The sequence below is a fragment of the Myotis yumanensis genome, unplaced genomic scaffold (assembly GCF_028538775.1).
Source record: "Myotis yumanensis isolate MYYU_CA2020_CCGP unplaced genomic scaffold, mMyoYum1.0.hap1 SCAF_5, whole genome shotgun sequence".
Taxonomy (NCBI): domain Eukaryota; kingdom Metazoa; phylum Chordata; class Mammalia; order Chiroptera; family Vespertilionidae; genus Myotis; species Myotis yumanensis.
This window is the reverse complement of record NW_027223756.1, coordinates 68,278,181-68,291,103: the sequence shown is the minus strand read 5'-3', so window position 1 is coordinate 68,291,103 and position 12,923 is coordinate 68,278,181. Positions and strand designations below refer to the sequence as shown.

The 12,923-nt window shown below is 43.8% G+C and overlaps 1 protein-coding gene across 3 annotated transcripts in view; it reads left to right on the top strand.

Moving 5' to 3' along the window:
• MFAP3L (microfibril associated protein 3 like) overlaps positions 1-12,923 on the top strand; it is a 48,081-nt gene that overhangs the window by 18,393 nt on the left and 16,765 nt on the right. For all 3 annotated transcript variants that reach the window (XM_070415466.1, XM_070415465.1, XM_070415467.1), the window contains exon 2: positions 10,827-11,255. In XM_070415466.1, coding sequence (XP_070271567.1) covers positions 10,958-11,255 — 298 coding nt within the window. In that variant the 5' untranslated portion in view covers positions 10,827-10,957. The remainder of the gene's footprint in view (positions 1-10,826; positions 11,256-12,923) is intronic.

Here is a 12,923-nt window from a genome sequence, read left to right as displayed (position 1 = left end):
TCTCCTTTTATAATCATTTTATTTCTGAGAGCTTTTTATATCATTTTTACTTTTAATCAGAAAAACATACCACATGAGGGAAAAATGTGATGAAGATCCAGAAATGGTTTCTTAATATTTTGCAGCATCAAAAATTAAGTACCAGAAAGATGGTATCTGAGCCAATAGTTCATTTTTAGGTTTGAGAAACAGTGTCTTAAAACAGATCAGTTTTTTGAAAAGTATGTGCCTTTTGCGTATCAAAAATAGCAGCATAAAATTCTGCACATGCTTGAACATTAGTGTAGTCCTGTGATGGCGAACCTTTTGAGCTCGGTGTGTCAGCATTTTGAAAAACCCTAACTTAACTCTGGTGCCGTGTCACATATAGAAATTTCTTGATATTTGCAACCATAGTAAAACAAAGACTTATATTTTTCATATTTATTTTATATATTTAAATGCCATTTAACAAAGAAAAATCAACCAAAAAAAATGAGTTCGCGTGTCACCTCTGACGCGCGTGTCATAGGTTCGCCATCACTGGGTAGTCGATAGAATAGAATGAGATCTTTTGTTCTAGCTCTTTCTAAATTATTCGTTAAGCTTAAAGAGCTCCTCTGGTGGTCATTCACAACAGTCCAGCAAGACAGGGTGTATATTTCGTTCTCCCCATCAACTATCTAAATCATCCTAATACCACACAGTTAAAAGGAAAGGGTGTACGAAGAATGCTATGAGGTCACCTTCTCTTGGTCTCTTGTTCCTCCTAGGGAGTGACTATTTTCCTAAGATAGGTCCTAGTTCCTCCCATGATATGCTGCCTGCCATGTAGCTCTCCATTGGTGACAGTTCATAGATGTAAGAGGCGCTGCTGCTGCTTGTCATCACGATTCCGTCCATCAGTCAGGGGTTCTGGAGAGAGAGGCGAGTGGACCAGGCAGGAGCCACCATGGTCTGCTTGGTCACCGGCAGCTGGCAGGCCCTCCTCCACGTGCAGCAGCGCCTGTGCAGTGCTGCCCAAGGGAGTTGTTAGGTGAAATTGCTCATTTGTGTACTTATGTGCATTCCACTTTCAGTGCCAGGCATTGGTTCTGGACACATGAGGCACTCCTCTCTGCAGAGAGCTGTCTGTATAGCCATAGGCCCCGCCACTCGGGAAGTCTGGTGTTACCTTAACCTGCTCTGCAGTCAGCCAGTCATTAAGTCTTGTATATTCTAATTCCTATTCCTCTTCAGGATCTGCCTACGTCTTCCTTCCCCACTGCTTTTAGTTCAGGCCCCTCTGCTTTCCCTTTCCTTCCTGGATATTGTTGTAGGCTCCTAGCCATCTCTACCTCGTCAGCCACACTATGAACAAGGTGATCTTTCTAAAAACAAAACTGGCCATGTCACCGCCCCCTTTCAAGACCTGTGGGTACGCCCCATCCTCGGTATTTCATACCATTCCTTCCTTATCTGGACCAGCCTCGTTTCCGGTCGCTTCCCCTCCCTTCTGCACACTATACACGGTGCCTAATCTACCCTAATAAAAGAGAAACATGGTAATTGGCGTACGACCGCTACCCTTCCCATTGGCTAATCAGCGTATCCTTATGCAAATTAACTGTCAGCCAAGATGGCGGCCGGCAGCCAGGCAGCTGGAAGCTAACAGGAGGCTTGCTTGCTCCAGTGACTGCAGACTGCAACATTCCCCGCCTGACTTGCCGGCCTCTGAGCTGGCAGTTTGAAACATTCTAACAAATATAGGCCGGGATCTCAGAGCTGGAGTTATACATTGTTTCGATTATAGAATGCAATCAGCAGCGGAAGCCTCAGAGCTAGAGCCAGAGCTAAAGCTGGCCCAGAATAAAAGAAAAAAGAAAAAAGAAAAAAAGGAGCGGTTGGGAGCTTCAATCAACAACCGCCAGCCTGAAAGCAGCCCTCAGCCCCTCACCCAGACTGGCCAAGTACCCCAGTGGGGACCCCCACCCTGAAGGGTGTGTGACCAGCTGCAAACAGCCATCATCTCCTCATCCAGGCTGGCCAGGCACCCCAGTGGGACCCCCACCCTGATCCAGGACACCCTTCAGGGCAAACCAGCCGGCCCCCACCCATGCACCAGGCCTCTATTCTGTATAGTAAAAGGGTAATATGCCTCCCAGCACCAGGATCAGCGGAGCCACGAGGCCTCCTGGCACCGGATCAGCGTGACAGGGGGCAGCACCCAAACCCCCTGATCAGCCCTGCTCTGTGTGTGACAGGGTGCGGTGCCCCAACCCCCCCCGCCCCCCGCCACCACCACCACCACAGGTCCTGCTCTGTGTGTGACAGGGTAGAGCCATAACCTCCCCATCGGCCCTGCCCTGAGTGTGACAGTGGCGGCGCCCCAACCCCCTGATCCGCCCTGCTCTGTGTGTGACAGGGGGCAGTGCCCTATCTCCCTATCGGCCCTACTCTGTGCGTGACAGTGGGGAGCTCCCCAACCCCCTGATGGGCCCTGCTCTGTGCGTGACAGGGTAGAGCCATAACCTCCCCATCGGCCCTGCCCTGAGTGTGACAGTGGCGGTGCCCCAATCCCCTGATCCGCCCTGCTCTGTGGGTGATAGAGGGCGGTGCCCTAACTCCCCTATCGGCCCTACTCTGTGAGTGACGGGGGGAGCTCCCCAGCCCCCTGATGGGCCCTGTTCTGTGCGTGACAGGGGGGAGCTCCTCAACCCCCTGATGGGCCCTGCTCTGTGCATGACAGGGTACGGAGCCCCAACCCCCCTGATGGGCCCTGCTCTGTGCATGCCAGGGGGCAGCGCCCCAACCCCCTGATTGGCCCTGCTCTGTGCGTGACAGGGGGTGGTGCCGCAACCTCCCCATCGACCCTGCCTTGAGTGTGACAGGGGGCGGTGCCCCAACCCCCCAATCAGCCATACCCTGTGCGTGACTGAGGGTGGCATCGCAACCTCCCGATCCGCCCTGCTCTGTGCATGACAGGGGGCGGCGCCCCAACTCCCCAATCAACCCTGCTCTGAGCCTGACCAGGGGCTGCACCTAGGGATTGGGCCTGCCCTCTGCCACCCGGGAGCAGGCCTAAGCCAGCAGGTTGTTATCTCCTGAGGGGTCCCAGACTGCGAGAGGGCACAGGCCGGGCTAAGGGCCCCCCCGCCAGTGCACAAATTTTTGTGCACTGGGCCTCTAGTTACATATATTTCCCCAATTATGCCAGATTCTCGCTAATCAGCATTTCTTGGAATATGCTCTTCCTCTTTTTGAGTCAGCTTCCCTTCCATGTTGTACTTGGTGAAATCCTTGAAAATTAAACTAAATGGTCACGTCTTCTAGGAAGTTCTTTCTGGACCCCAGGCCACTTGGGTCTTCTTATCTATACCATGATGGGTCTTTGGCACCTCCTTGATGGGGCAGTCATCACACTGTGTTAGGATTGTTATTTTACTTTTCTCTCTCCCTCTCTCAGATTCTTGGATGATAAGTATAGGACTATGTCTTACCTTTGTTTTCCTTACCCCTGGCATTGTGCCTGACAGAGGGAAATTTCTTAGTTAATGTGTATTGATTTGGCCCAGCCAGCGTGGTTCAGTGGTTGAGCATCAACCTATGAACCAGGAGGTCATGGTTCAATTCCCGGTCAGGCACATGCCGGGATTGTGGACTTGATCCCCAGTGGGGGGAGTGCAGGAGGCAGCCCACCGATGATTCTCTCCCATCACTGATGTTTCTATCTCTCCCTCTCCCTTCCTCTATGAAATCAACTAAAAAAAATTTTTTAAAAATGTGTGTTGATTTGAATTGAACTGATCTGTCTGGATGCTTCTAAAAGTAAAAACGATGCTCTTCCATACTTTTGTGTAATGATCACATTTGCCATCTAGGTCAGGAATTACCTTTGTGTGATTAGAAGTATCAAGAATCTCTACCCAACCCTGGCCAGTGTGTCTAAGTGGTTAGTGTCAGCCTGCACGCCAGAGGGTCATGGGTTCCATTCCCAGTCAAGGGCACGTACCTGGGTCAAGGGTCTGATCCGCAGGGCCCCCTTCAGGACATGTGTGGGAGGCAACCAATCAATGTGTCTTTCTCACATTGATGCTCTCTCTCTTTCTCTTTCTCCCTCCCCCCTCCCTCCCACTCTTTCTAAAAATCAATGGAAAAATATCCTCGGGTGAGGATTTAAAAAAGAAAAAGAATCTCTACACAAATAGATTCTTGAACATGGATAGGAAAGAAAATGGACAGTATGAATCTCTTTCTGTAATATGACTTTGGGCACTGAGCTAACACTTAGCTGATTTAGCACTTAAATGATTTGATTCTAGACGGCAGTAATTGCTACAGGGACATTCTTCTCCTATAAATTTCTTGACCTTTGATTTGGGATTCCCATAGTCCATATTCAGACATCACTTTAAAACTCAGCATATGCTGATCTTGAAAGAAGTTAGGGGAGAAATAATGGGCTAGTGAGAATTTTGTTGGCACATTTTTCTTAAAAATTGCAAAAGAAAATTATTTTTTAAAAAAGACTAATGTGTATAGTTTTCATTAATTATGATATGTGGGAAAGGAAGTTGGAGAAATATATCCATAATTAGGTGGCTACCAATTTTGAGAAGTTAGCATTTATGACATAATGAGTATTTCAGTGCCTCTCTCCATTTCACATGAAGTTGGAATTTCCCCTTCTTGCTTCAGGAGTAGAAACATTGTGAGAATGTCTTAAACTAAAAGGCAGCCTTGTGGTTGTGGCATCATTTATGCACAAGTGAGAAGAGTGGAAACTCTCCGTAGATGTTGTGAGAAAATCCAGTTGTGTAACTATAAAATTATTCATCATAGTTGATGGGAAAATGCCAGCATGGACACTGCCAAGAAAAAACAATAATGTATATTCATTTAGTTCAAAACACCCTTAAACAAGGGGCCCTTTTCCTCCCAACTCCAGAAATACATGGTCAATGTTTTATTACTGGTAAAGAAACAAATGAAAAATAAGATTCAACAAAGCATATTGTTAAACATTTTTAGATAAAATTCATTTGTTGGGAGGTAAGGAAAAGAAAGGACACTTGATGTTTGCTACATATTTTCTCTTTTATTTTAATTATAGAAATATTCTGTGAAAGTTTTCCCTAACACACAAAGCTTAACAATTTGTCCATTGTTGCTTCTGGGAAACCCTGGTTTTGGAATCGGTGGCCTTGGTTCTTGGTATTTTGAAGGACTGCATTTCGAGCTGCTGGATTATAGTCCTCGAGGTTGATTCCTTAGCGGCTGACATGTCTTTCACAATGCTGTATAGTGTGATTAACTGAACTTCTCATAATCCGGTCTGTAAAATCTGACAAGCTGAACAAAGTACATTTATTTGTAGGCTATTTCCCCAGTGTCCAAAGTGACATGATGTCATAAACAATTGCCATCAGATTCCACATAAGTGTGGCTTCTTAAGACAAGTGCACAAGCATTCCTGTGGCCTCCCAGTATTGGGGAAATTCTAAATCGAGGAGCTATTCTCGTCATTGAAGATGTTTCCTCAAGACAAAATTGAGACAAGGGCAAGCTCCCGTGCCAGGGAGGAGTGTTCGAAGTTTGGTATAAGCTGCAAGTGCCATGGGCAGATTAGAAGACCTCTGAGCTGTGGGATTCGTGAGAAGGGGAAGGCGGAGCTGGGAATGGATGCTGGGTTATGGCCATAGCTTATGTCTGGTTGAGCTTTGTAGGACTCCCAACCCACCCACCCCCAAACCGCTGGCCATGTGCCCAGCACATAATAAATACTTTAAAATATACATATGAACTGAAGGGTGTGTGGTATAGTAGAGTCTTACCAAAAATGATTAATGTATTAGTGTTAATTTAATGCTTGATTTTCAAAAATAAATGTTCACAGAGAGGTTTAGGATAAACATGCTTTGATACAAACAACCTATAAATTACACATTATGTTTTCTGTATCTTAGTAACTTTTCAAAATGAAAAAGGAGGAGAGAGAATGGGGGGAGGGAGGAATGAGTTTGCTAACCGAAATTCTTGCATTCGAGTGACAATCTTTCTCTGTACATCTCAAGGTCTCTGAGGGAACTAGATGCAGCTTCAGAAAGGGTTACTTTGTTTCTAGCCCAAAGCTCCTACCGACATTATTAAAATAAACTAGAACAGCAAGCAGTATCCCCTTCTCTTTCTTCTTGCTAGCACAATGTGTTTGAAAGTATAACCCAAGGTGGTTGGCCTTTGTTTGAAAACCGCTCTTGAGTTATGCATTTTAATCAGTTTGATCTTTCCATGCGGTGCATTCTCTTTAATTGTGGGGGTGGGGAAAATGCTGCAGTATACTTACTGCACATTTATTAGAACCTATCCTCCACTTTGTCTTGTCTCTCATTCCCTCCCAAGGTATTTAGTTGGGCATCTGCTCTGACCTACGCATTGGGGAGTCCCAGATGAGTGACCCCAGCTACAGTACCCGTAATATGCTCACTGCAGCGTCTGCCCAACGGGGCAACTCATACATTTTCACAATTGAGTCCTGCACAAGGACTCAGTGCTGAAAATCGCTTATAATTCTTTCTGGTGGTAGAATGACAATCAATAATGTCTTAAACAAAACCAAAAATAAGGTCTGTCTTTTAAGTGATACAATTTGAAGGATAAAATAAAAATCAACTTGAGAAGCATGATTTCAATAAAGGATGCTTGGTACATTATGTTGATAATTCCTGTTTATCAAGCCGAGCAATATGTAAATGCTTTGTGGACATTTGGCCCTGAATCATTATAATTGCCCTGTACTTGGTAAGGACTTGGCCAGAAAAACACAGCCGATAAAGGTGGCTAGATCCAGGATCCTGGCCCAGTCTATCTAAAACCTGAGGCCATGCTCTTCACAACCATTCTGTATCGAATAGTTCACATTTACAAACTCCCTGTTCAAAGGAAACCCCGCATTTGGCCAAGTAAAGGAAAACATTTACACAGTCATACCAGGGTATCTGGCATGCCTGACGCCTGTGCTATCTCCCTCAGCCACACGATTCCTGTGGGTGGAGTAATGTACTGGCCTTCCTGGGGCAGGAAGGCACCCTAGTCCAGGCGGGAGTGTGGATGTCTAGAGCGCTAAGAAAACTCCTCTTTCTCAATGAACTAATCTATGGTCTAAAGCTAATTTATCACCCTCACCCCTAGTACCTCTTCACTTTTATTGTCTACAGGATTGGAATAATAATTTCTGCCTTTGGAGAGAGATTCATTCATTCAGCAATTCATTGAGCATTGAAAGTGTCAAGGACAACTTCAGACACTGCAGATACCAAAAAAAAATGAGGCAGATAGTATGGTCAGTGCGGTATTGGCATAAGGATAAACATAAATATTAGTGGAACAGAATAAAGAATTTATAAATAGACTCTTTTCTTTTTTTTACAAGAAGGCAACATAATCCATTGTAGAAAGGATAGTCTTTTTGCCCTAGCCGGTTTGGCTCAGTGGATAGAGCGTTGTCCTGCAGACCGAAGGGTCCTGGTTCGATTCCAGTCCAGGGCACATACCTCGGTTGCAGGCTCCTCCCCGGCCCAGGCCCTGGTTAGGGCGCGTGCAGGAGGCAACCAATCCATGTGTTTCTCTCACATCGATATTTCTCTCTTTCTTTTCCTCTGTCTTCCACTTGCTCTAAAAATCAATGGGAAAATATCCTTGGGTGAGGATTAACCAAAAAAGAAAAAAGAAAAGAAAAGAAAGATAGTCTTTTTACTAACAGAGCTGAAACAACTGGATGTCCATTTGAGAGTGGGAGGGGGAATGAACCTCAATCCATACCTCATGCCATACACAAAAATAACTGGAATAGTCTGGCTGGTGTGGCTCAAGTTGAGCATCAACCCATGAACCCAGGAGGTCACAGTTCAATTCACAGTCAGGGCACATGCCCCAGTTGTGGGCTTGATCCCCAGTAGGGAGCATGCAGGAAGCAGCCAATCAATGGTTCTCTCTCATTGATGTTTCTAGCTCCCTCTCCCCTCCTCTCTTTGAAATCAATAAAAAAACATATTAAAATAATAATAATAATTAGAATGGATCAGTGTAAAAACTACAACTGGGAAGGGATACAGGATAATTTTGGGTAGTTATTGAAACGTCCTCCATCTTATTATAGTAGTTACATTGGTGTATAAATTTGTCAAAACCCATTAAAATGCACACCCAAAATGGGTATATACTTATTGTTTATAAGTTACACCACAGTAAAGTTGATTTTCAAAAATAAATCACATTCTTTGGAGTCATATTCATTGGAAGATCCCAATGAATGTCAGATAAAATCCAAACTCTTCACTCTGTCCTGCAAAGCCCTAGGTGGACTGAGCTTGTCTACTTCCATGACCCATCTTGTCACTTGTTTGCTTTTTATGTTCCTTCTTCCTGGAATGCTCTTCTCCCAGGTCTAGGTGTGGCTGATTCCTAAAGCACCCCAGCTCAGGGGCTACCTCCTCAGTACAGTTATCCTGAATTGCCTAACTCATTACTCAAGTGCATCATGGTGTGTTTTTCAAAGCATGCATCATTAGTTGAAATTACATTCACATGGCATTTATTTGTTGTTTGCTTCACCCCCCCCACACACACGAGAATATAATCTCCACATAATAGGAAAGGTCTGTCTTCTCTACTCTTCTATTTATAGGACTAAAATAGTGTCTGCCTAATAGTGGGTGTTTAATAATTATTTTTGGAGTGAATAAAAAGGGTAAGGAATTCAGGTTCTATAAGGCAGACAGTGCAGAGACATTGAAGGTTGCTAAGTAAAGAAATGGCACCATATAATTTGTGCTGTAGAATGGTTATAGGATTGGATTGGGAGCTGGGGAGAGATGGAAGGCAGATCCTGTAGAAGGCTACCACACCATTTCTGGTAAGAAGATAAGGAGGCCTGAACTAAGGCTCTCTCAGAGGAGACTGAAAGGATGGAACAATCCAAGCAACATTTAAGGGGTGGAATCAACAGCATGTAATTACTGACGTTCTGAGGGTATTGAGGGCAACAGTTGAATTCAGGACTAATACCCATGCATGCATGTGTGGATGGTGCCGCCTAAGCTGAAATAAGGAACCAGGCAATGTAGCATGTTCAGCAGATGAGTTTGTTTGGGAATGTTAATTTTGAGTTACCTTCAGAACATTCTGGCAGGGATGTCCAATGGGCAGTTAGTAACACCAGTCTGAAACCTAGAAAAAAGTCAGGTCTGAGAACATGGATTTGAGAGCTGTTAGGTTGGAGGTGATAATAAAGGCATGAGAATGGAACCTTAGGAAGAGATGTGGGTAAAATGAAAAGAGAGCCAGTGATGAAACACTGGGGGTTAACTAATTTTCAAGGATGAGGAAAAGAGGAACTGGTACAGAATAGTGAGAGCAGGCAGGGGGAGTAGAGTGCAGCAGCCATAGAGAGAGTTTGAATAAAGGAGAGTTAATAGTGGTGATCACCACAGAGATTTGGCAAGAGAAAGACTGAAAACTTGGCAATGAGGAGTGACTGGTGACTTCAGCAAGAGCTGTTTCAATAAAGTGCAGGCAAAATACAGAATTGGGTATTTAAAGTAATTGGCAGGGGAGGGCAAAATGCAGGATTTTTTTTGGAAAAGAAAGTGGGAATTCATGCCTACAATTCTTAGTATGAGAAAGGTGCCTTTTGAGAACAGTAGGAATAACACTGGGCTAAGATGCTTGATTTGAAAGCTGAAGATGTCCATAGCATTGTGAAAAGCAGCTACTGAACCTACGAAGCCCTGACAACCAGAATGCCAGAAATCACCAGAGACCTGGCTGGGGTTGGAAACAGTTCCTTAATTTGGCAATAACGTGGTTGTATGATTCTCTCCAGTATATGCTGGCAGAGTCATGGCAACAGAGAACAAAGGGCAAAGATGTTTGGGATTGTGGTCTACATGATTGGGCCTAGACTGAGACAGAATTGGAATATGAAGGGGGGAGGAAAGAAGATAGAAACTGAGAGAAAATAGAAGGGCTAGAAAGTCCAGTAAGAGGAATAAGAGATCTGGAGGAATGGTAGGGTGCAGTTCAAGATAGTTATTTAAAACTTCAGAATTACTTGGAACTTCAGAATTTAGAATTTGGACAGATGAAAGTTCTAGAGTGTGGCTGTATGATTAGTGGGTCAAACGGAGGATAGAGATGTAGGTGAAAGTTAGATCTTTGATCATGGAAGTACTGCCACCCATCATGTCACAACATACATACTGATGTTCACCAGCCTCTGGGAGGCAGATGAAGAAACTAGGGAATTCAGTGAGTGATCATGAGTCAATAGATAACAAAAATATGAAACAGAGTTGGATGCCATAAAGCTCAAAGGAACATGGGCAATTGCATGAAAGGGAAGGAGTATCCTGGAAGCCATAATGGGGACTTAGGAGAATGCCAGACTGATTCTGGTGGAGCCCTTCCCCATGCTGGCAGGGCTGTGTTCACTGGAAGAAAATTGGTTAAGGAACCACCGAGGTGAACAGTCAGGTCATCCACAATGAAGACAGGTGATGGGGTGGAAAGAGGCCTTGTCATGCTAACCGAAAGAAGCCTGAGTCAGTTTTTGAACTTTCTGAAGTAATGTGATACATTTATAAGAAATGTATGTTTGTTCCTATTAATAGCTACATATTTCAGTAGTAAAAAAAAATATTTGTTATGATTCCTGTGGAAAGAAAAAAAGTAACTTAACATTTGGAACATCTGAATTTGTGCATTGTTTAAACATTTTGTAGGTATTTTAGCTGGGTTTCTAACATTTTATAAATAATATTTTTAAAGTATGAATGCTAATATTTATGTGTGTGGTTTGTTTGTTTTAACAGGTTCTTAATCAAGAACCAGCTTTATGGATCCAAGTCAGGTTTGTCCCATGGCCTGCTCTGAACAGCGTGCTGTCTGATAGAAGATTCCATTGGCAAACCATCTCTGTTGCCTTACAGAGCAAACAAAGAAGATGGATCGATTGAAGAGCCATCTGCCTGTGTGCTTTCTACCTTCTGTGCCCTTTTTAATCCTAGTATCCACTCTAGCGACTGCAAAGAGTATGACTAACAGCACTTTAAATGGCACTGACATGGTCTTGGGCTTTATGCCCGTAATCATTGCCAGAACTGACCACATCATAGTCAAGGAAGGGAACAGTGCCTTGATTAACTGTAGTGTTAATGGCATCCCTGATCCACAGTTCAAGTGGTATAATTCCGTTGGCAAGCTGCTGAAAGAAGAAGAGGATGAGAAGGAGAGAGAAGGAGGTAGGCTTTAAAGTTGGGTCAAATGTCATAAAATATAAATACAGACTATGGAGCCAGCACCTTGAATGTGAGTTGTTCGTATTCGGGTCATTTAAAGACCTCATTTTCTCTTCTGAGGCAAAAGAGTGAAATATCTAGCCTTAAGGATTCAAAGCAGTAATGAATTCATTTTTTTCACTCTCTGACTTAGAAGACAAAGGACAAACATTAAAGCCTTTTAAAAGTCCTCTTGGCATTTTGTAATTGAATGAGTATAAAATATTATAGGGACAAATGTAAAAAGGATTTTCCCTTAAGTGTATATTCCATTTATAAGGGTGTTTTATTTTGTTTCGTGGAACTGGCTCAAATAAACAATATAGCAGTTGTTTATCATTAAATGTCAGTTTAATCCGTGGACTGTAGATTTGAAGACCACACTTCTTAAAGGAAGTCTCTGTGCAAGTTCACAGCCACCAACTGGAGATCAGTCTGGGCTCCTGGGGACCTGGCTGAAGTTTCTAGACTGTCTTGCAGCTGAGGCCAAGAGGGAGGAAGAATGCAATGGCAAGGAATAACATGTACTAATAGGAGAACGCTTGGTTTTTAATAAATGAGTTTCTGACCAAAAAGGGTGAATCACCTCCCTAAACACTGAGCATACTTTAGGGAAATTTCCAGCCAGAGAAAGGATTGATTGGGTTATTGGGAATTAGGACATTTCTTGTTTTAGGTGTGAGAAGTAATTGAACACCCAAGCCTGATCCCATTGACCTGAGGGAGTTAGTGTCCTTTCCCAAGCATTTTCTTTGAGATCAAGTAGGGGGTTGGGGACCAGGGAGTAAAAGACCATTGTTCTGAAGTCACAGCTTATTCATTTCTGTCACCCTTTCCTTCACATTGTCCTTTCTTTCCCACAAGGCTTTAACCAATGAACAATCCCCATAAGAGTTTCTGCTCCAAGGAAACCTACATTTTTAATCTCTTTCCCTCATTTTATCTTAATTGCTCTGAAAAAAGAATAGAGGCTAATGCCTCATGTCTCATTAGGAGCTGAGTGAATGGAGTTTTCTTGCAATTGCATACTTCTGGTTCACAGCCCTGCTCCTAATGGTGAAGGTGGCTCAAAGCCTAACACGGTTGTGCTCTAACTTCCATTGCTTTGGGTCAGCCATTCAAAGATGCACAGCGTAAATAATAAAATCTTATATATTAGGTATTGTGTATATGTTTGCCTGTTTAACCTGGAAGAGTGGAATGCTTTCCCTCCCAAGTTAAATTAAGGGACCACAGAATTTTTTAAATTAGAAGGGACCTTAGGACAATGTAATCCAAATTCCTCTTTTACTTAAAATTTCCCAAGGTCCTGCTGTCAGTAAGTGGCTATGACTAGAACCTTCACTACTGACAGTGGAAAGATGAGACAACCTCCCCCACTCCTCCCTCACCCCCAGCCCACATTTGGTTATCATTCCTATAGTTCCTTCCCCCGAGACTACAAGGCAAAAAGAAGTGACATCACACTTGTGAAGAAGGACAGTAGCCATGGTAACATATACACTCTCAAGTCCCTATAATTCATCAGATCTTTCTGCAGGGCTGGGCCACTTCAAGGAATATCCAGGTGACTGAATTGAGGGGAGCAAGGACTCCAACCTGAATCTACCTTTCCCGTGGACCTTGGAGCAA